Source organism: Mauremys mutica, chromosome 10 (assembly GCF_020497125.1).
Source record: "Mauremys mutica isolate MM-2020 ecotype Southern chromosome 10, ASM2049712v1, whole genome shotgun sequence".
In the NCBI taxonomy this organism is placed as follows: Eukaryota; Metazoa; Chordata; order Testudines; family Geoemydidae; genus Mauremys; species Mauremys mutica.
The window spans coordinates 86,366,657-86,389,043 of record NC_059081.1 but is presented as its reverse complement, the minus strand read 5'-3'; the positions used below and the strand labels follow the sequence as shown (position 1 = coordinate 86,389,043).

Here is a 22,387-nt window from a genome sequence, read left to right as displayed (position 1 = left end):
TGTGTTATGAGAAGGAGTAAATAACACTTCCTCATTTACTTTCTCCACACCGGTCATGTTTTATAGACCTCTATCATCTCCCCCCTAGTCGTCTCTTTTCCAAGCTGAAAAGTCCCAGTTTTATTAATCTCTCCTCATATGGCAGTCGTTCCATACCCCTAATAATTTTTGGTGCCATTTTCTGAACCTTTTCCAAGTCCAATATATCTTTTTTGAGATGGGGCGACCACATCTGCATGCAGTATTCAAGATGTGGGCGTACCATGGATTTATATGGAGGCAATATGATATTTTCAGTCTTATTATCTATCCCTTTCTTAAGGATTCTCAACATTCTGTTCACTTTTTTGACTGTTGTTTCACATTGAGTGAATATTTTCAGAGAACTATCCACAATGACTCCAAGATCTCTTACCTGAATGGTAACAGTGTTAACCCCATCATTTTATAGCTATGGTTGGGATTATATTTTCCAATGTGCATTACTTTGTACATATCAACACTGAATTTCATCTGCCAGTTTGTTGCCCAGTCACCAAGTTTTGAGAGATCCTTTTATATCTCTTCGCAGTCTGCCTGGGACTTAACTATCTTGAGCAGTTTTATATCATCTGCAAATTTTGCCACTCTCTGTTTACCCCTTTGTCCAGATCATTTATGAATATGTTGAATAGCACTGGTCCCAGTACAGACCCTGGGGGACACCACTATTTACCTCTCTCCATTCTGAAAACTGACCATTTATTCCTACCCTTTGTTTCTTATTTTTAACCAGTTACCAATCCATAAGAGGACCTTCCCTGTATCCCATGACAGCTTACTTTGCTTAAGAGCCTTTGGTGAGAGATCTTGTCAAAGGCTTTCTGAAAATCTAAGTTCACTATATCCACTGGATCCTCCTTTGTCCACATGCTTGTTGACCCCCCTCAAAAAATTCTAGTAGATTGGTGAGGCATGATTTCCCTTTACAAAACCCATGTTGACTTTCCCTCAAAAAATTATGTTCATCTACGTGTCTGACAATTTTGTTCTTTACTATCATTTCAACCAGTTTGCCCTGTACTGAAGTCAGGCTTACCGGTCTGTAATTGCCGGGATCATCTCTGGAGCCCTTTTTAAAAATTGGCATCACATTAGCTATCCTCCAGTCACCTGGTACAGAAACTGATTTAAATGGTAGGTTACATACCACAGTTAGTAGTTCTGCAATTTCACATTTGAGTTCCTTCAGAACTCTTGGGTGAATACCATCTGGTCTTGGTGACTTATTACTGTTTAGTTTATCAATTTGGTCCAAAACCTTCTCTAATGACACCTCAATCAGGGACAGTTCCTCAGATTTGTCACCTAAACAGAATGGCTCAGGTTTGAGAATCTCCCTCATATCCTCAGCCGTGAAGACTGATGCAAAGAATTCATTTAGTTTCTCCGCAATGGCCTTATCGTCCTTGAATGCTCCTTTAGCATCTCCATCGTCCAATGGCCCCACTGGTTGTTTAGCAGACTTCCTGCTTCTCATTTACTTTAAAAAAATTGCTATTACTTTTTGAGTCTTTAGCTAGCTGTTTTTCAAATTCTTTTTTGGCCTTCCTAATTATATTTATACACTTCATTTGCCAGAGTTTATGCTCCTTTCTAGTTTCCTCACTAGACTTTAACTTCCACTTTTGAAAGGATGCCATTTTGCCTCTCGCTGCTTCTTTTACTTTGTTGTTTAGCCATGGTGGCACTTTTTTGGTTCTCTTACTAGATTTTTTAATTTGGGGTCAGTGGTTCCCTGTTATGCCTGCTCTGCCCATACTATGCATTCCAGTACAATACTCCGCAGTGCATTTTCACATGTTATGCTAACAAAGACCTTAAGCTCTCCTGCCAGACTGACTGAGGGTATTTCCACACTGCACTAGGAGGTGTGAGGCAGCTTTGATCTTGCTAGAGAACAATAGCAGTGAAGTGGCAGCATCACAGACTATAAAGGCCATGTGGAACCATGGGTGTGTATATCAGTGACTAACCCATGCTGCTCAGCTACACTGCTATTGGTACCCACACTATCTAGATCAAAGCGAGCTTGGGTTTGTCTTCACATGCTGCAGTCACCCCTCTGAGTGCAGTGTAGACAGACCCACGGCCTAGCTCCAGCAAACACGTGTTTTATGCTGAAAGCAACCTGGCCAGAGAAACCAGTTATGTTCCTCCCAACAAAAAATAAATCAATCAAACAAACAAACAAATACATCCTGTTTTATTTATGATGATAGCCTTGGCGTCCAGCCTCCCACTGCTCAGCCCCAGAAACCCACCCTCAATATCCTTCCAGATGGATCCCTCTAATTGCCTGCTCAGATACACTCCCATCCTTTGGAGCACTCAGTTCCCACTGTCAGACAAGGGAGCCCATCCTGAAATCTCTCCTGCCTGTGAGCTCAGCTGGGCCCCCACTTTGGCAAGTGCCCCCTGCTGCTCTCAGGCTGTTGGGTCACGTGAGAGATTGACAAGGCAGTTCTATAAAGTGCCAAGAAGCTCTGGGTGCTGGGGAGAGTCATAAGCAGCTTCCCTTCTTTCCCAGATACAGTAGATGGGTCCTCAGACAAGGCTCTGGGATGGCCCTGGGGGATGACTCAACTGACACACTTAGAACATGAGATACTCCACTCCCATGTACAGAGTTTGATGAAACGTAACAACAGACACCACCCCCACGGGAACCAAGTACACACCTGCAAGGACATCATGCCTGCCCTTAGCCAGAGAGCACCATCATATACTATAAATGGGTAGATATGTCAAGAAATATAGGAACCACCTTACATTAATCAGAGCCTCATATGCTCTTCACCTCAAAGGTCATTTGCTGCCTGCTCAAACAAGCCTATGTTGCTATAATAAAGGTTGCATTTACCCAGCTACTCTGATCTAAGAACCCGAAATTCCTCCTCCCCTAGAACCATAATTCAGCAGCATGAAAATAGCTGAGGGGGTAGTAGACCTGTACAAGCCCAGTTTGTAATTTTTGTACGGCTCAATTCAGGTGTAGCCTGTAACACAAACTGGCACCAGTCTCCCTTACTTTGGGACAGCAAAGATGGACAACTCAAATCTGGAGAATTGTGGAACTAGGAGCAGGTGGGAGAGGGATTTATTCATTGTTTATTTTTGAGCCAACGCTCTAGTTATCCAGTGTCCTCTCCCAGGGAAGCCTGATTATTCTGAATAAGAAGCTTAATGAGCTTACCTGGTCCTTCGCGCGGCCCTGCTCCCGGATGTTGAGAGCAATCCGATGCGCCAGCTCCTTTGTGCACAGGAGGTTGATGTTGTACGCAATGAGGAATGTGCGCGCACCAGTGACTGTGGCTCCCCATCTTGGAATAAAGGATGCAGAGCCAAAATCAGGAACCCACTCGGCCTTTGTGAGCTTAGAAGAGAGCGAAAGAAAGGAACAAAATCCATTGAAAAGAAACTCCTCATCATTTAAGGTCAGCCGGGTTTATTTGTCACTCCAGAGAGCTGATTGCAAGTTAATTCAGAATACATAGACTGTCCAGCCAGAAATGGCCATTAGGATCTCTAGTCTAACGTTCTGTGTAATGCGGACTGGAGAACCTCAGCCCATCATTCTGGCAGGAAGCTCAGAAACCTGTGGCTGAGCTAGAGCAGTTCTTTTCTAGAACATCCAGTCCTGATTTACAATTCTCGCTCTTGGGAATCAGCACAGGAGCCATGGTGCATTCCTCACTCAGAGCTATTCAACGCCCAGTCTCCAGTATTGTGTGTTAGTGTATGTGTTCCACTGGAGCCAAGAGCCCCAATCTTAGCACAAGGCAAAACAACATGTGGCTCAAACAAATGACTGGGAGAGAGAGGAAGGACAAGGTCACAATGGAACCACCATGCTGGGCACAGTCCTCAGCAGCCTCAGCACAGCACACCGGCTGCCTAACCAAAAGAAAATGTTCTGAGCGCACACAAAGCATCTGGGAAATTCCTGAACAACTCAGAAGTGCTCCCTCTTCTCCCCATGACCCAGCACAACCAGCTTTATTAACCTTTCCTCCAATTTCTCCCAATACCCCCTCTTGGCTGACACCAAACAAGAGACATTTCAGCCCCTATGGGAGACTCTAAGAAACCATTAGGAAATGAAAACAGGAGCTCACAGAGCTGCCAAGTTCTGTACAGCTCCGTGGGCGACATGTCTTACCAGCAACCAACCATTGCTGACTCCCTCTGGGCACCCCGGGCTGTGGGACAAGTCTGGTGGGGAAGTACAAGCCATCCCTCACACCATGGAGAACGTAGTGACGGGGGACTGGGGAGATGCAGGGGCGAATGGTGAATGGGGCAACCAGAGTGAATGGGGAGCCATTGTTTCACAGATCCATAGAGCTTAAGGCCAGAAAAGACCATCAGATCATCTCGTGTGACCTGGGCAAAGAACTCTCCCAGTTACCCCTATATTGAACCCAATGACTTGTGCTTGGCTAAAGCCAATCTCTTCAACAGGCATCCAGTCTGGAGTGGAAGACATCAAGAGATGTCCCAAACCCAAGCTCGCTTGTCTTCCCCAGCTCTCTGGAAGCAAGTCACTGATGCCACCAGCTCCTGCTCATTTGTCCCATCATCCTGGCTCCAGCTTGGCTGGTGTCAGGCAGGGGGGCACTGCAAAAAGAGGAGAAATGCCCCCACAGGGAGCAGAGCCTGACCCGGGGCATCCTGGCAGCCCTCTGGCTGTGTGAGGTGCTGTGTGTATGTGTGGGGCATAGGGCTCAGACTCTGGCCGTGGGAGATGAATGGGCATCTCAGCAATAGCATAACAGCACATAGACAATCCTTCACTCACACCCTGGAAAACACTGTCCTGGGGCAGGGCCAAGCCTGGTTTCTGGAGGAGTTTGGCCAACGACTTCACTGGGCACCGGGTTAGGCTCCTCCCCTGGGTTTACCCTTCTGGTTTTACTAGATTCATCTCAGAAGGGGGCACAGGCTTGAGGGGCGAGATTTGTAAAACCAATTGTACCACAAATTGTTGGACAACCATTTTTCACTGAAAAATTCCAATTTGGGTTGACCAAAATATTCAGTGACTTTGTATAGAAAAATAACCGAACACAAACAAATTCATAAGAACATACTACTAAGAATGGCTATACTGTGTGAGACCAACGGTCCATCTAGCCCAGTGGCTCTCAACCTTTCCAGACTACAGTACCCCTTTCAGGAGCCTCATTCGTTTTGCCTACCCCAAGTTTCACCTCACTTAAAAGCTATTTGCGTACAGAATCAGATATAAAAATACAAAAGTGTCCCAGCGTGCTATTGCTGACAAATTGCTGACTTTCTCATTTTTACCACATCATTATGAAATAAATTGATGGGAATATAAATATTGTATTTACATTTCAGTGTATAGTATATAGAGCACAGTATACACAAGTCATTGTCTGTTTGAAATTTTAGTTTGTACTAACTTCATTAAGTGCTTTTTATGTAGCCTGTTGTAAACTAGGCAAATATCTAGATGAGTTGATGTACCATGTGGAAGACCTTTGAATAAAACTCAAAATTAAACAAAATTTCCCCTCCAGTTTTGTCAGCGAACCAAAGACTTGGTTATTTGCACTGTGGCAATGAAGGCACTGCCTGCAGAACATCTCTTGGTCACTGTGGCATGCGTCACCCAGGTGTTATTCCATGTAACTCCACTGGAATGAAGACAGTTATGCCTGGGTGAAACTGGGGAGTCAGAGGGAAGAATCAGGCTCAGAGCTTGTACCACCACTTGGAGAAGTGGCTTATTCATCTCCATTTGTTAATAGCAGATGAAACCGAGCAAAGACAAATGTAGGCTAAGAGGTCTCTGATTACTGGGCATTCTCTTCATTTCCTCCAAAATAAAATGGCATTTAAAACATGGGTGTTTATGCTGAAAGTAAGGGAGCTTTCCTGTCAATTAACGTTTCTTTAGAACTGTAAGAGTTAGCCAGCAAAGCTCCTAGGATGGGCAGTACTGATCAGCCAGTGCTAAGTATGCAATATCCCAACACCACAATTCAAACCTTCAACTTAAGTCGGCTTTTTGTTTCTACATTTCCCTTGATTTTATTTTGAAAAATTTGAAAACATTAAAAAATTCTGTAAATCAAAACAAGAAGTTTTGTTTCAGGTTAAACAAAATGTTTGGTTTGGCCCAAAATGATCTGTGTATGTGTGTGGGTGTGCATGCGTGCATGCGTATATATATATATTCAATTCATTGATAATTTACCGACCCAAGACTATTTTTTCCCCAATTGTTCAGAATGGCTGGCAAACTGAAAAATCCCTTATTCATACAGCTGTAATCTGAATCCGGCAAACCCACAGGGCACGATTACGTGCCTGTTTCACTGAGGTTATACTGTACATATCACAGCCATGGCCACTCACAAGGTGGGAGCTGGACTTTCCCTGCTTCCAGAACTGTATCAACAAAGCACAGCCAGCTCCTAATGAGAATCGTTACACTGAAACTTCAAAAACATACTCCAAAGAGAGACTGCTGAACTCGAATTAATATGCAAATTAGATACAATTAATTTAGGTTTAAACAGAGACTGGGAATGGTTGGGTCATTACACTAATTGAATCTATTTCCCTATGTTAAGTTCTCCTCACACCTTCTATGGGTCATCTCAATTATCACTTCAAAGGGTTTTTTTTCTTCTGCTGAGGATAGCTCATCTCAATTCATTGGCCTCTTCCAGTTGGTATGCGTACTTCCACCTTTTCATGTTCTCTGTATGTATAAATATCTTCTGTCTGTGTGTTCCATTCTATGCATCTGAAGAAGTGAGCTGTAGCCCACGAAAGCTTATGCTGAAATAAATGTGTTAGTCTCTAAGGTGCCACAAGTACTCCTGTTCTTTTTGCGGATACAGACTAACACGGCTGCTACTCTGAAACCTGTCCCCTAATGCCAATTCCAGGTACTGCAATTAGGCAAAAATAGCTCTGGAAAAGGTAACCAATCACCAGCTTTCAGCATGGGATTTCACCCTTTCTTAGCAGTCTAAAGTGCTAGAAATATCACAAAAAATAGTTGATATTCCACTTGCTCCAGGGCTGGTCCAGCACTTTTAAGAACCTCTTTTATGCTTAAAATAACCCAAGCATTTCAGGCTTATCAAGTTCACTGACTTTTTAATTTATTTCAATTTTTAAAACAACCAGTAACCTGCCTTTGCAAGGCTCTAGGGCTCAGCTTGTTAAATGCATTTAGGCACCAAAGACACCTAGGCTCATTTGAAAATCTCATTAGGTGCTTCTGCATCTTTAGGCACTTAAATACTTGTAAAAATCTGGCCCTAGAAGCCCCGACACACCTTAACAATACAACACAATCTCAGCAGCATGAACAGGACCAGCTCAGCAGCAGCTCCGCTGGCCACCTCCAGAAACTCCTTTCCACCCCTGCATGGCCTAGGAAAGGCAACCTCAGCCCTCCAAACACCCTTTTGCCGCAAGCCTAAAAAGTCACCATATGGGTGCTACGGTCAGTATTGCCAGCCCCAAACTTTTAAAAATCATGAGTCAGGACCCCCAGAGTGGTGAGATGGCCTTAAAAATCATGAGATTTAAAAATAAAAAGACTGAATAAGAAATGTCAGGTTCTTTCTATTTGCCCTCTGGCTTCTCAGACCTCGGCTGCACTCAGATCACATGTTCATTTTTCTCTGTAATCAAGAGAGCTAGAAACTTCCTTTGTTTAGAAAATGAAAGCCAAGAGTCTCACCTCATCAGATGCTTCCAGGAGCTGGGGCTTTAACAGACACACCAAATACCAGGAGGCTCATTGCAAAATCACAAGTGTTGGCAACACTGTATTGTGGACAAAGGCAAGCAGCAAATTCCAGAGTCTCAGAGCCCTGGTAGACATCACCCAGCCAGCTCCCGCCTCTCCTCTGCTCAGGTGAGGCAATGGGAAGCTGCCTACTTTCTCACACACAACGGCACATGCATATTTCCCACAGTTTTCCAAAGCAGAAGCAAGAAGAGAAAAGTATTGAGGAGGTGATTACCATTAATAACTGAGTGCTGACGCTGTACAGGATGCAAACTAAGACCCAGGCCTTCCCCTTCCCCAAGGAATTTTAAAGTTTTTAAGGTAAAAGTCTCCTCCAGTCACAATACCCGTATTTGGCTTGTGCATTTTCAGAGCAAAGTGGAAAACACCATTCAGGTCATAGGTGTGCGTACAGGATGTGCCAGGTGTGCCCAGGCACACCATAATGCAGGGGTGGGCAAACTTGTCCTGCCCGGTCTGCCTGAGCTCCCCCCGGCCTCACCCCCACCTTTCCCCATCCCCTGGCGCCTCAGCGCGCCGCATCCAGTAGCAGTCCTGGACAGCACTGCAGCGGCATGGCTCTGGCAGGACCTGAGCTCCTCCCACTCGGAGCGGCATGGTAAGGGAGCGGGGCTGCGAGCTCCAGCAGGCCGAGCGGCAGGAGTTCTGGTCCCACTGGAGCCACGCCACTGCAGTGCTGTCCAGGGCCACTCCTGGACGCAGTGCGCTGAGGCTCTGGGAGAGGGGGGAGGCGGGGGTAAGCGGTATGGTAAGGGGGCCGGGGGGGTTGGATAAGGAGCAGGAAGTCCCGGGGACAGTCAGGGGACAGGGAATGGGGGAGGGGTTGGATGGGGCAGAGGTTCGGGGGGGCGCTCAGTTGGATCGTGGGAGTTCCGGGGGTCTGTCAGGAGGCAAGGTGGAGGGGGTGGATAGGGGTCAGGGCAGTCAGGGGACAGGGAGTGGTGGGGTTGGTGGGGGGTGGGGTCCCGGGGTGGTGGTTGGGGAGGCCTCGGGGGCAAGGAGCAAGATGAGTCGGGAATTCTGAGGGGGGCAGTTGGGGGGAAGGAAGTGGGTGGGGGTTGGATAAGGGCCAGGGCCTGGCTGTTTGGGGAGGCCCAGCCTTCCCTACCTGGCCCTTCATACAATTTTGGAACCTCAATGTGGCCTTCGGGCCAAAAAGTTTGCCCACGCCTGCCCTAACATCTCAAAAAAACAGTAGCTTTGCATTTTAATTTAATCGCATGATATACTCTATACAGAAAGCCTGCGTTCGCTCGCAGCATGCATCCCCACTACTGCAGCACCACATTACCACTGGTCCTCCCCTCCTCTCCGACTACTATTCTAGAAAATTCTTTGACCTATATAAGCGGCCGCATCTGGCATGCCCAGCGCAGTGTCTACAGTGTTTGTAATCTTTGTTGCGTGTACTCTGCTGAAATAGCATAACAAGCCTGTGGCTTTACATTTTAATTCAATCGTATGATACCCTCTTTTAATTTAAAAATATGGATTGGTTTGTTGTTAAGATAAGAAAAGGAGCAGACAAGCTGTTCATGTGAAAAAGCCTTTTCAAAACTAGCACATGTAAAAAACAAACTAAGAAGTACAATGTCCTAACAGCACCTCAACTCACTCATGATTTTGTACATTGAACAAGAATTGGCTTTGTCAGTAAATTACAATGATGTGATTGAGGAATTTAATTCCATAACACCTGGTCAGCGACGTCTCATTCTCTAGGACAGGAAGATGAAGAAACCTTAATCTGTTTTGGTCAATTTGGGTTAGCTCATTATATGGTTAAAGGTAAAGATCATGAAAATTGACTGTATCTTTGATATGCCTGGTTATCACTACAGCAAAAATTTGATATTTTGTGTCTCATTTTTTAAGTCAAGTTTAGTTCTTAATTTAAAAAAAATAAGTTTAGTTAAGTTTTAGTTTCTTTAGTTTGTTTGATGAACAAAAATAATGTCCTTTATGACTGAGTATTCAATAAATGTTCTTCTTTTAAATAAATAAATAAATAAATGAAATTCCCTGGGTGCACACCCTAATGAAATGTGCTGCACACGCCTATGATTCAGTGGTGATGTCAAACTCTCTAGTCAACCTCCCCTCCAGGTCCAAGGACAGCCATTCTTCTCAGCCTTAACACAGTGTTTTGTCTGGAACGAGAAGTGTATTGAAGCCAGCTGTCTGGTCCCTAACACTGCGATACTATCAAAACCCCCTGCTCAGGCAAAGACAGGTCCAGTGCACAAGCCCACCTGACGCCCAGCTGGCAGACTGTAAGTGTAACACCCAGAGCATCCCTGGAGGCTCCCTCACTTTAATGTGAGCAGCACCCCTTTGGTTCCATGTGCCGCTCCCTCCCCGCCGTTCCTAGACACCACGAGGACTCTAACCTTTTCAAGGAGGGCTTCATATTCCCCGGCTCGGATTGCTGGCAGAGATTTCCTGCTCTCCTTCTGCGCTGCTTCTCCGTACAGGTACACTGCAAGAGGAAATTCATACGTGACAGACCACTGTACCTGAAGCCATCCAACACATGCATGTTAGTGTGGGTGCGGAAACTGGGAAAAGCCCTGGATATCTCCCAAGGTGTTCAAATACAGGCCAGCTCTAACATAATGCACCAAGGCAATGGACACCACATTCTGCCCCCGGTGAAATCACACGTAGCTTAAGGGGAAAATGGAAGCTTTTAAAAGCGAAAAAAGTTCTCAGGTCCTAAATCAATAACTATGTTTGTGTAGGCCTGGAAATCACAAATATACACTGAAACCAGCTTCTCCTTCATTTGCTTAGCCAAGTCACAAGTTAACGATTCGGCACTTTCCCTGCCACCAAGAACAGAGGTAATGTACAAAGTGCTCTCAGCAGGGCCTATATATTTTTACTAGGACGCCCAAGAGTGCCTACTAATTAGGGCTTAACATTTGAAAAGTGACTAGTGATTTTGAGTGCCTCTCGTCCTGAGACTCTTCAAGTGAGCTGATCTGAAAGAGCTGACCAGCCCGCCTCTACAATCAGACTCTTTCAATTGCCTCTCAAGTTGGGCTCCCCAAATCACTAGTGACATTTTTTAAAACCTCGGCCCTTCTTGCTCATGTGTGACAGATCTCAAAGCTCATAAACTTCTCTTGCTGGGGTAATTTAATGACAGACATTTTAGCCGAACTTAACTCTTTTAAAAGGGGTTTGTTTGTTTTTGTCATGGCAGGACAGTCCCAGTGCAGAATCGGAGCGGAACTATGTATTGTGTCTATGTGAGCACAGGGGGAGATGGTGGAATTACTGAAGAGGTCAGAGAAGAGGTGTATGCAGACAGAATTCTCTCCCCTCCTGTAGTGAGTCGGTGTGGCTCCCCTCCTGCCCAGCAGAGGGAGCTCCCTCCCAGACACCCAAGTGGGCGGAGCTACCACCACCTGTCCCCGCCCCCTGGAAGTCAAGGGGCGGGACAGGAAGTAGAAAAGCTGGCAGCCAGAGCTCAGTCAGAGGCCAGCCACCGCCGAGAGCAGACGTGCCGGCGGGAGTTCCTGACTGGGAACCCTCCCGGGCCCGAGGCAGCTGCCCTGACGAGGAACCCCCGGAGCTTCCCCGTGACCGGTACCCAGAGAGGCCGCTGGAACTCCCCCGCGCCCAGTACGAAGAGGAGCCACCGGAGCTTCCCCGTCCCTGCTGCTACCCGGAGGAGCCGCCTGACCGCGCCGGGTCGGACTTCCCGGAGGAGCTGCCGGACCTGCCACCAAGCCCTGGTCCTGAGTAACCTATGCAGTTAGACTGGCCTGCATCCGGTGTGACCAACGAGGTAGGCCCCGAGGGGGATATGGACAGTAGCCCGGGGGTAGCCGACCCCTGTCCGGCTACAGAAGCAGAGGTCCCGATGTCAGTGTGTTGCGGTCAGGACCCCACTGACCAGCGGCAGTGATAGCTGCTGCTAGGGCCCCGGGCTGGGACACAGTGGAGTGGGCGGGCCTGTGTCCCCCCTGCCACCCCACTCACAGGTGGCAGTTTTCCCCCTCACCCAGGTGCAAGGACCTGGGCCTATACGCCTACTATTGAACTGTTTGGCTGCTCAGCGCCTGCTTCCAAGGGCCTGAGCCTATTGAACTGTTTTGCTGCTCAGCCCCTGCTTCCAAGGGCCTGAGCCTATTGAACTGTTTGGCCGCTCAGCCCCTGCTTCCAAGGGCCTGAGCCTATTGAACTGTTTGGCCGCTCAGCCCCTGCTTCCAAGGGCCTGAGCCTATTGAACTGTTTTGCCGCTCAGCCCCTGCTTGCTAGGGCCTGAGCCTATTGAACTGTTTGGCTGCTCAGCCCCTGCTTCCTAGGGCCTGAGCCTATTGAACTGTTTTGCCGCTCAGCCCCTGCTTCCTAGGGCCTGAGCCTACTGAACTGTTTTGCCGCTCAGCCCCTGCTTCCTAGGGCCTGAGCCTATTGAACTGTTTTGCTGCTCAGCCCCTGCTTCCTAGGGCCTGAGCCTATTGAACTGTTTGGCTGCTCAGCCCCTGCTTCCTAGGGCCTGAGCCTATTGAACTGTTTTGCTGCTCAGCCCCTGCTTCCTAGGGCCTGAGCTTCTTGAACTATTGTACTGCTCAGCCCCTGCCTCAGAGGGCCTGAGCTTGTTATACCGTTTTCTGCTACACTGCCCACGGTGACAGCAGACACGTAAGGAGTCGGTGTGGCTCCCCTCCTGCCCCAGGAGGGTCGAGCCCCGGCGCAACCGACTACACCTCCCCATCACCAACTCACCAGGCACACCCAGCTCCACTGACAATTGCTGCCCAAACAGATTGGCACAGCTAATGCATTCTTCCATGGTGACATTCCTCACTGGGATGAAAGGACAGACATCCAGGGCACCCATTCGGGGATGTTCTCCTAGGAAAGCAAAGTGTTATGTTTGTAAGAAGCACAAGGAATCTTTTAAAGGGGATAAGGAACATTCCAGAGATGTGCACAGAGGCCTGGAGGGGCATGGGGGTGCGTGGGGCATAAGGGGAGCGGAGGATGAGACACTTTAGATATGGCCAAACTTTATCTATTCATTCCTTATGATCTCAGGACTAGACTAACCCCCCTCCTGCGTCAGGGCCATTGACGTGACAGGACTAACCGATTATACTGTATTTGCTCAACTGTCTGCCTTGTTTATTCCAGCAAAAAAGAAAACGACCACAAGTTCAGGGCCGTCAGAGGGAGCTGTGGAATCTCTGCTCCTATCACAGCCTGCACCTCCCTGGGTAGATTTGTTGGCCTCCCACAGGACATGGGGAGGCTCTGTTTGAATAGTGAAGGCCTTTTGTGTTTATGCAATGTAGCTCTTGCTACAGGGAATGCACGGCTCCCCTAACAGCTGCCATTGTACATCACGGGGAGGAAAAACCCTTAACGTCATGAGACCGGAGAGGGAGAGCCGTCCAATAGCAATCTGAATAGTGCTCCCAGGTAGATTCCCTGACTCGAGCACAGCCTGCACTCATGGCTGCTCCGGTTTGGGCCTGAAGGTGCTGCTCTGTGTTGGGTTTGGCAAATCACCTCAGCCAGATCCATGCTGGACCTGACAGCTGAGACCTTCGGCACTAGGCTGTGCTGCAGCTCACTCCCCTGAGCCCCACCAAGCAGCACGTACTCCTGCCCCACCACCACTCTGATCACCTCTGTGCTTGCCCATGTCAATGAGCTGAAAAGCCACTCTGGCTGCACGCAGAGCCCCCTCGACAACGGCATCTGGACTCCCCACAAAGGTGTAGACTGTCCGATTGGTGGACGGGCCGGCATCCACATCCAGCAGGACGCACCCCGGTGTCTGAGAGATGGCCTCGCCAATGCCATCGATTACCTGCAAGAGAGCACAGCTGAAGAAGGGGGCTCCGCCATTCAGAGCTACGTCCAGCCCATTAACGCTTCCTCTCAATAGGCAGCCCAGCACGGAGTCTGCTACAGAAAGGAGCAGAGACATGGCTGGGTTTATTAATGCTTCAAATGCACACCTAAAAGTGAGCCGAGAGCCAAACTTCAGCTCACAGAGGAATCATTCACGTTCAGAGCACAGCCCTTAACATCACCCTCCAGCTCCAAATCACAGCCTGCTCCGGGGACTGAAAAGTAGCTGCTCAGCGTAATCAGAGCAAGGTAGGACCAGAAGGGACCTTAAGAGGTCATCTAGTCCAGTCCCCTGTGCTAAGGCAGGACTAAGTGTTGTCTAGACCATCCCTGACAGGTGTTTGTCCAACCTGCTCTTCTATACTCCAATGGCGGAGATCCCACAACCTCCCTACGCTATTTGTTCCAGAGTTTAACTACCTTGGTAGTTAAGAAATCTCCCTTGCCACAATTTAAGCCAATTACTTCTTGTCCTGTTCTCAGAAGTTAAGGAGAACAATTTATCACCCTCCTCCTTGTAACAACCTTTTACATACTTCAAGCCTTTTATCATGTCCCCTCTCAGTCTTCTCTTCTCTTCTTCAGATGGGGGGGAAAAAAACCACAATTTTTTCACTCTTTTCTCGTAGTTGATGTTTTCTAGACCTTTCATCATTTTTGTTGCTGTTCTCTGGACTTTCTCCAATTTGTTCACATCTTTCCCCAAATGTGGCGCCCAGAACTGGACACAATACTTCAGTTGAGGCCTTATCAGCATTGAGTAGAGCGGAAGAATGACTTCTCATGCCTTGTTTACAACACTCCTGCTAATACATCCCAGGATGATGTTCACTTTTTTTGCAACAGTGTTGCACTGTTGACTCATATTTAGTTTGTGATCCACTAAAAGCCCCAGATCCTTTTTTGCAATACTCCATGCATTGTACATACTTAATTACATGATGACATGCCGATTCGCAGTTCAAACAACTGTAGACTATTTTTTCTACGTCTTTAGTCACATGTGTAACATCTTGTACACTGGCTTCTTTTCAGAGCAGTGTGGCCTAGCAAATAGAGCACAGGACTGGGACAGGGGGGACCTGGGCTCTGTTCCTGGCTTTGCACTGGCCTGCTGAATGGGCTTGGACAGGTCACATCCGTGCCTTACTTTCCCCATCTGTAAAATGGAAGTGATGATATCTTGACCTTAGCAAAGCTTTTGATACGGTCTCCCACAGTATTCTTGCCAGCAAGTTAAAGAAGTATGGGCTGGATGATTGGACAATAAGGTGGATAGAAAGCTGGCTAGATTGTCGGGCTCAGCGGGCAGTGATCAACGGCTTGATGTCTAGTTGGCAGCTGGTATCAAGCGGAGTGCCCCAGGGATTGGTCCTGGGGCCGGTTTTGTTCAACATCTTCATTAATGATCTGGAGGATGGGACAATAAGATGGATAGAAAGCTGGCTAGATCGTCGGGCTCAACGGGTAGTGATCAACAGCTCCATGTTTAGTTGGCAGCCGGTTTCAAGTGGAGTGCTCCAAGGGTCGGTCCTGGGGCCGGTTTTGTTCAATATCTTCATTAATGATCTGGAGGATGGCGTGGACTGCACTCTCAGTAAGTTTGAAGATGACATGAAACTGGGAGGAGTGGTAGATACACTGGAGGGTGGGATAGGATACAGAGGGACCTAGACAAATTAGAGGACTGGGCCAAAAGAAACCTGATGAAGTTCAACAAGAACAAGTGTAGAGTCCTGCATTCAGGATGGAAGAATCCCATTCACTGTTACAGACTAGGGACTGAATGGCTAGGAAGCAGTTCTGCAGAAAAGGACCTAGAGGTTACAGTGGATGAGAAGCTGGATATGAGTCAACAGTGTGCTCTTGTTGCCAAGAAGGCTAACGGCATTTTGGGCTGTATAAGTAGGGGCATTGCCAGTAGATCGAGGGATGTGATCATTCCCCTCTATTCGACATTGGTGAGGCCTCATCTGGAGTAGTGTCCAGTTTTGGGCCCCACACTACAAGAAGGATGTGGATAAATTGGAGAGAGTCCAGCGGAGGGCAACAAAAATGATTAGGGGGCTGGAGCACATGACGTATGAGGAGAGGTTGAGGGAACTGGGATTGTTTAGTCTGCAGAAGAGAAGAATGAGGGGGGATTTGATAGCTGCTTTCAACTACCTGAAAGGGGGTTCCAAAGAGGATGGATCTAGACTGTTCTCAGTGGTACCTGATGACAGAACAAGGAGCAATGGTCTCAAGTTGCAGTGTGGGAGGTTTAGGTTGGATATTAGGAAAAACTTTTTCACTCAGAGAGTGGTGAAGCACTGGAATGGGTTCCCTAGGGAGGTGGTGGAATCTCCTTCCTTAGAGGTTTTTAAGTCCCGGCTTGACAAAGCCCTGGCTGGGATGATTTAGTTGAGGATTGGTCCTGCTTTGAGCAGGGGGTTGGACTAGATACCTCCTGAGGTCCCTTCCAACCCTGACATTCTATTATTCTATGCTTCATTCTATGATGCCCCCTTTACCAAATACACCAAATACACATCAGAGTTACCCACAGAAGTTGTGCTAAAAATGCTAATGCTGCAAAGTCAAACACTCAAAAGTTCGGAAATGCCAGAAACAAGGTTGCCTGTGGACCATTAAAAGAGCCTTCTGGTCACACACAGGATTGCACCGCCTTCAATGACATGATCCCATGCTATTTTTCCACCAGACTCCTGCCTCTTTCGGCGCCCAGGGGAGCACTGGGAGGGAGAGACACCCACTCTGCCAGTGGGTTTCACAGATTTTTGCTGGCAGCAGAGGAAGGGTGAGACTCAGAGATCCCAGGCTCAGGGGAGCTGGGGGGGGAGAAGGGGGATATGTTCTCTAGGCAGGGGCGGCTCTAGGAATTTGGCTGCCCCAAGCAGTCATGCCTGCGGGAGGTGCACCGGAGCTGCGGAACCAGCGGACTCCCGCAGGCATGACTGCAGAGGGTCCGTTGGTCCCGTGGCTCCGCTGGACCTCCCGCAGGCATGATTGCGGATGCTCCACCGGAGCCGCCTGCCACCCTACCGGGAAAATGCCGCCCCACGCGCGCGCTTGGCGCGCTGAGGTCTGGAGCCGGCCCTGTCTCTAGAGGTCACAGACCCTTCTTCCCCATCCTCTGAAACCTGTCCTTGTCCCAGTCCTGCCTCTTCCCCACATCTGGCTCCTCATCCCAGTCCAATTCTCCTCCCCTTGCCAGTTCCAGTCTCCACTCCACACAGGGTCTCTGGAGCTCCTCATAAGAAAAGGGATCAGAATTTTTTAACATGGGCAAACCGATGTATTTTCCCCTGAACATTTTCTCAGAAACGACTGAACTGTTCGGGGTGAAATGTAAAGTCAAACTGAAGATCAGGCTGAGGACAACATGGAAAATTTCAGCCCAAATGGTTAAAGTTTGGCAAACTTATAAGCCACTGAATCAGAGTGTTATAATGGGAAGTGCCGGTGCTCCCGGTCCCACCTGTAACTAATGCTGGGAGCTTCAGGGAGGAGGAGCAGCGCTGCGCTGGGACCAGAGGGCAGCAGGAGGGAGTGGGGATTCCAGCTGCTGTTGGGCCTTGCCAGCGCTGGCCAGGTGAAGGAAACGTCTCATAGCAGCAATGGAGCAAGGGCAGGGCATGGCAAGCGCACAAGCCTGCCCTCAGTGGAGAACCGGAGCGAGCTGCTCTGTGCCAAAGCCCCTGGAGCTGGATGGTCTTCTCAGCATCTCATGGCACTGGGGAAACTAGGAGAGGGGGTATGGGATGGCATCCTCGCTCAGCCCCAGCTCAGACGATGTGGGACCCAAGCCACAGCCGCGAGTCTCCCCTTTGGGGCAGCAGAAGTGATCTGGAAAGAATGGCTGTGACATGCGCACCGCAGGGCCTGCTCCATGCCCCTGGACGTCAGGGAGTCTCACCCCGGATTCCCGTGGGAGCATTTGAGAGGCGCCGGGGGAGGTAAGGTCATTGGGCCATGCATCCTGGGGGCCACACTGTAAGCTGCCGCTGATATGTGTCAGAGGAGCTGTCACCCAAGGACAAGCTACAAGCATTAACTCCGGCCCAAACGCCATCGCTTTGGCCCAGAGGCAATCGACACAAAGCAGCACCCAGGGCAGGTGAAAAGCAAACAAGCCAAGGCCCTTGTACACAGTTTATCTCCACAAAACGAGTCACACGGCACAGAGAGAACCCAGCCCCTTACCTCTTTGTTATTGCCCTCAGAAAAGTTGGGGACACACTCCACTAGTTTGGACATTGTGCTGGTTCCGTTCCTGCCAGAGGGATGCCTTGGCCTGGCCGCACTGGGTTGTTCAGTTTATGTAATGCTGGGTGTTTGCTCTGACCTGTGTGGCTGCAGAAATGGAACTAGAAGAGCAGGAGCCTTATACGGCCTAGCCAGTGACCTTTCCCAATCTCCAGGGTTTCTCATTAACTACCTATAACTGCAGCCAATAGAAGGAGAGTTTCTTAATTAAACAAATAAGAGGAAACTTTTGGCAGGGAGGCCCACCTGGCCTCTAGTTACTGGCCTGAATCTACTGTCTGTTATGTTGGTGTCACTCAGGAGTGACACCCCTGCACTCACGCATCGTTTGTACCTGGAACGTTAATGGTCAAGTCTTGCTCTGTTATAACCTGGGTTTAGTCTCTGTTGTCAGGCTGTTGTCTGATTCAGTTTCATTAAGAGCAGCCAATACTTATTTACCAATGTAGCAGCAGTTCTAAAATACAAATAAAATACAAACATATGGTTTGTTACAATATAAAAAGACACAAATTCTACCCCAGTTCATAGGCTGTCTTCTTCCCCACCCCCATAGAAGACACTTTCTTTAGTTGCCCACAATTTATTCTGTGCTCATAATCCTAGACAGAGACAAGCAAATCATAGACATAGACATGCAAGGATTTAGTTATACATAGGAACAAAAAGAATCCTGACAACAGTATTGGTCCTAGGTGACCAGATGTCCCGTTTTTATAGGGACAGTCCCGTTTTTGGGCACTTTTTCTTATATAGGCACCTATTACTCCCCACAGTTTTTCACAGTTGCTATCTGGTTATCCTAATTGGCCCTTATTACATAGCAAAGGTAGAATTTTTTTTATTTCCATTATGGATGATTAAAGAAGGCAGAAGTGTTTAGTAAACATTTCTGTTCTGTATCTGGGGGGAAAACAGACAATGTAATCTCATTCTATGGTGACAACACTCTTTCCTTTCCACTAGCATTTCAGTGAAATGTCACACAGCAACTACTAAAGTTAGACATTTTTAACACAGCAGGTCCAGAGAATTTGCATCCAAGAGTTTGAAAAGAGCTGACTGAGGAGCTCACTGTTGTTGATTTTCAGTAAGTTTTGGAACACATGCATCCGACGAAGTGGGTATTCACCCATGAAAGCTCATGCTCCAAAACGTCTGTTAGTCTATAAGGTGCCACAAGACTCTTTGCTGCTTGTGGAACACTGAGGAAGTTCTAGAAGACTGGAAGAAAGGCAATGTTGTGCCAATATTTAAAAAGGGTAAAAGAGTTTCCACCTTTATAATTGCTCATAACTGAATCCCCGAGGCCCCACCCATGACCCACCTCTTCCCAAGACCCTTCCCTTGCTCTGCCTCTTCTCCCCAAAGGCCTACCCCACCTCTTCCCTCAAGTCCCTGGCCTCTTTTCCATCTCTTCCCCCAAAAAAGGCCCCACCTCCATCACTCGCTCCTTTATTCCCTCCCACCGTCGCTCATTGGATCATCTCAAGGAGCCTGCCTACCCAGTAGTCAGAGTATGCAAACAGGAGACAGGACTCAAGAGTCAGCTGGGTCAGGATATCACTGGTCAGAGGCAGGGGTCTGGAGATCAGAACCACCAGTCAAATGCCAGGCATCAAGCTGGGTCAGGATGCCAGGAAAATGAGCTGGGGGTGGGAAGCAGCAGGAATGGGTAGCAAACAGCACAAGGCACACAGTCCAGAACAGGGCGGAGCCCAGTTGTCAGGCAACTTCCTGTTCCTGCTGTTCTGGGACTCGGCCAGTCGGACCTCAGGGGGTTGGAGTCTCCAGGTATCTTGGGCCATCCTTGTTGGGGTTAAAAGGACTCTGCCACACAGCAGGACCATTCCCCGGCTTACATAATTGGCGTCACAAACAGGATCCTATCCATAGGGTCCACCCCACTGGTTTACTGGTTGAGTTCTGGTAGCACTGTCCAGGCCTGGTGGACCAGGAAGGAGCTGACCCATGCACAGCACATGGTTTGTACATCTAACAGCAGTTAATGGACTGGCAATCCCAGTGGTGGGATGCCTCAAAGCAGACATAGACTACATGGGCCAGACACTGCCAGGAAAATGCAACTTCATCCTGAAAGACAAAGCCTCTGAAGGGAACCATATAGGAGAAGGAGTCCCAGGCATTCTAGGGATGAACATCATTAGTGAACTGAAAGAGCTACTGTTGCCAGGAGAAGGAACCAGGAGGATGACCCGTCATGGGCACTCTAAGAAGAATGCTGTGCTGATTAGTACTGGCTCGAGCGGAGAGGCAGAGCTGTTCCCTGGACCCCACGGGGCAGATTAGAAATGTTGGTCCCTTACTAAAACTCAGTGGGTTTTTTGGTTGGCTGGCTCCCAGTGCCAAAAGAAAGGGGAAGGGCTGATGGGAAATCAGGACCCTGAGACTGACAGTCCCCGGGGGCAAAGGGGAGAGGCCAGTGCTCCAGGTCAGCCTGATTGACAGGGTGGGCAGGCCAATGAGTGATTCATGAGGCCAGGAGTGTCCCATCCTCCATGTGAGCTGGAATTGCCTGGGTCAGACAGAGTGGGGCCAAGCTAAGGAGAGAGCAGGGCCGGGCCCGAGCTGAGCTGGGGAGCAGAGTTGTGCCAGACAGAGAGAACAACCAGAGAAGCAGCCCAGGGAGCAGGTCAGTGCTGGGAGCAGAGACGCAGAAGCAGTTCAGAGAGCAGACCTGTGCTGGGAGGAGAGCTGTGCGTGTGCAGCAACCGGAGGCAGAGGGGCCAGAAAAGCAGCCCCGGGAGAGGGGGCGGGGGGCTGGAGGCAGAGCAGCAGCATCAGGCAGGCTGTGGCTGGAGCTGGAGCTGAGGCAGAGTGGAGCAGGAGCTGGAAAAGTCTGGAGCCAGGAGCAGCTGGGCAGAGCAAGGGGGACCCTGGGCAGCGGGTCCAGTGCTGAGAGACATCCCCAGCCAAGAGGCCTTGCAGGCCAGACTTGGAGGGGGATCGTAACCCCAACAGGGGGGGCTGATGCTGGGAAGAAGGGTCCTGCCACCTAGAGCCTGAGGGCATGTGGCCACCACCAGTTCAAATGTCCGACCCACAGCATCCCTGCAGCACAGCCAGGGTCTGGGCAGGGGCCTGGGACATGTGAGGAACAGACTGTGAACTGCCCTGACATTCCAGAGACGCTAGTTGTGATGTCCCCGTGCCACAGAACGGGGTGACGGGTTTTTCTTTAACTTTTCCCATGTTTTCCTTATTTTTTAAAAATTGGTTGCTGTTTAATAAATTGTACTTGCTTTGAACTGTATGTAATGATCAGTGGGCCAGGGAAGCACCCAGTGCAGAGAGAGCACTGGAGTGGGGACACAGGGAGCGAGAGGGACACAGGGAGCGAGATAGACACACACACGCAGGGTCACAGGGAGCGAGAGGGACACACACAAAGCGTCACAGGGAGCAAGAGGGACACACACACGCAGGGTGACAGGGAGCGAGAGGGACACACACACAAAGCGTCACAGGGAGCGAGAGGGACACACACTCGCAGGGTCACAGGGAGCGAGAGGGACACACACATGCAGGGAACGTCTGCGCCCCTTCCAGCAGGTGCCGCTGCTCCACACCGGAGCCATTCTGGCTGGAGCCGGCCGGGGGGATCCAGGCAGTCCTCTCACCAGGGCTGATTGAAACCGCCTCAGCCATCGCCGTGGTAACAGAGCCATGCCAGGGGGAACCAAGGCCACGTCTCCCTGCGAGTTGGACAGTTTTGCTCATGGAGGCTTCGGCAGGGCCACGACCGGCTGATTAGACACAAGTCCCGCTGGGGGGTGACGTGGGGTCAGATTGTCAGCCCCTCCCCACTTCTCCATGGGGGACGTTGGGCAGGGGCCCTATTCCCACGGCTGGGGGTGCATTTAGGGTTTGGTTGCACCCAGGGCATTGCCAGGGCTGTTACCTGAGTGAGAAACGGAGCAGCAGGCTCTGTCCCTGCCTCCTGGCCAGTGACCGCGGAGCCTGGGCTGCTGCCCTCCTAGAGTGACCTGTTACCTCAAGGGGAATAAAGCAACGCTTCGAAGGAAAACGTTAGAAATGGTAGGGGAGAAATAGGAAAGGAAAAGCCCCTTTTCTCAGAAGATACAAACTCGACTCCCTCCTGTCTCTATCACCAGTGGATTTAGCCTCCCTCCTTGTGAGGTGTAAATAAAATAAAGAGGAGACAAGGTGGTTTGGCACAAACAAAGGTAAGTGTAGTCAGGGTAAAGGTACAGAAACCTGGGAGAATAGGGGAAAAATGCAAACTCTGTTAATACAATGAAAAGTGACTAGCTTTGGGAGCTTAACGCTCAGGCCCATAAACCCTCCCTTGGAAACTGGAAAACACTAAATGATGCCCCAGCACAGAACCCTTTTCCCACTGTGCAGGTGCAGTGGATCCCA

General features: G+C 49.2%; 1 protein-coding gene across 4 annotated transcripts in view; it reads right to left on the bottom strand.

The window, feature by feature from the left end:
• Positions 1 to 22,069, bottom strand: part of FTCD (formimidoyltransferase cyclodeaminase) — a 35,045-nt gene extending 12,976 nt beyond the window's left edge. Inside the window, exons 1-6 of one of the 4 annotated variants that reach the window (XM_045032549.1) lie at positions 21,906 to 22,069; positions 18,318 to 18,440; positions 13,487 to 13,670; positions 12,581 to 12,709; positions 10,234 to 10,322; positions 3,236 to 3,415 (exon numbers count right to left, since the gene is read on the bottom strand). In XM_045032549.1, the coding sequence (XP_044888484.1) occupies positions 3,236 to 3,415; positions 10,234 to 10,322; positions 12,581 to 12,709; positions 13,487 to 13,502 (414 nt within the window). In that variant the 5' untranslated portion in view covers positions 13,503 to 13,670; positions 18,318 to 18,440; positions 21,906 to 22,069. Of the gene's footprint in view, positions 1 to 3,235; positions 3,416 to 10,233; positions 10,323 to 12,580; positions 12,710 to 13,486; positions 13,768 to 17,920; positions 18,195 to 18,317; positions 19,050 to 21,905 lie in introns of those variants that run through there. The other 3 variants (XM_045032550.1, XM_045032548.1, XM_045032551.1) reach the window with 3 other exon arrangements.
• Between the last annotated feature and the right edge of the window lie 318 nt (positions 22,070 to 22,387).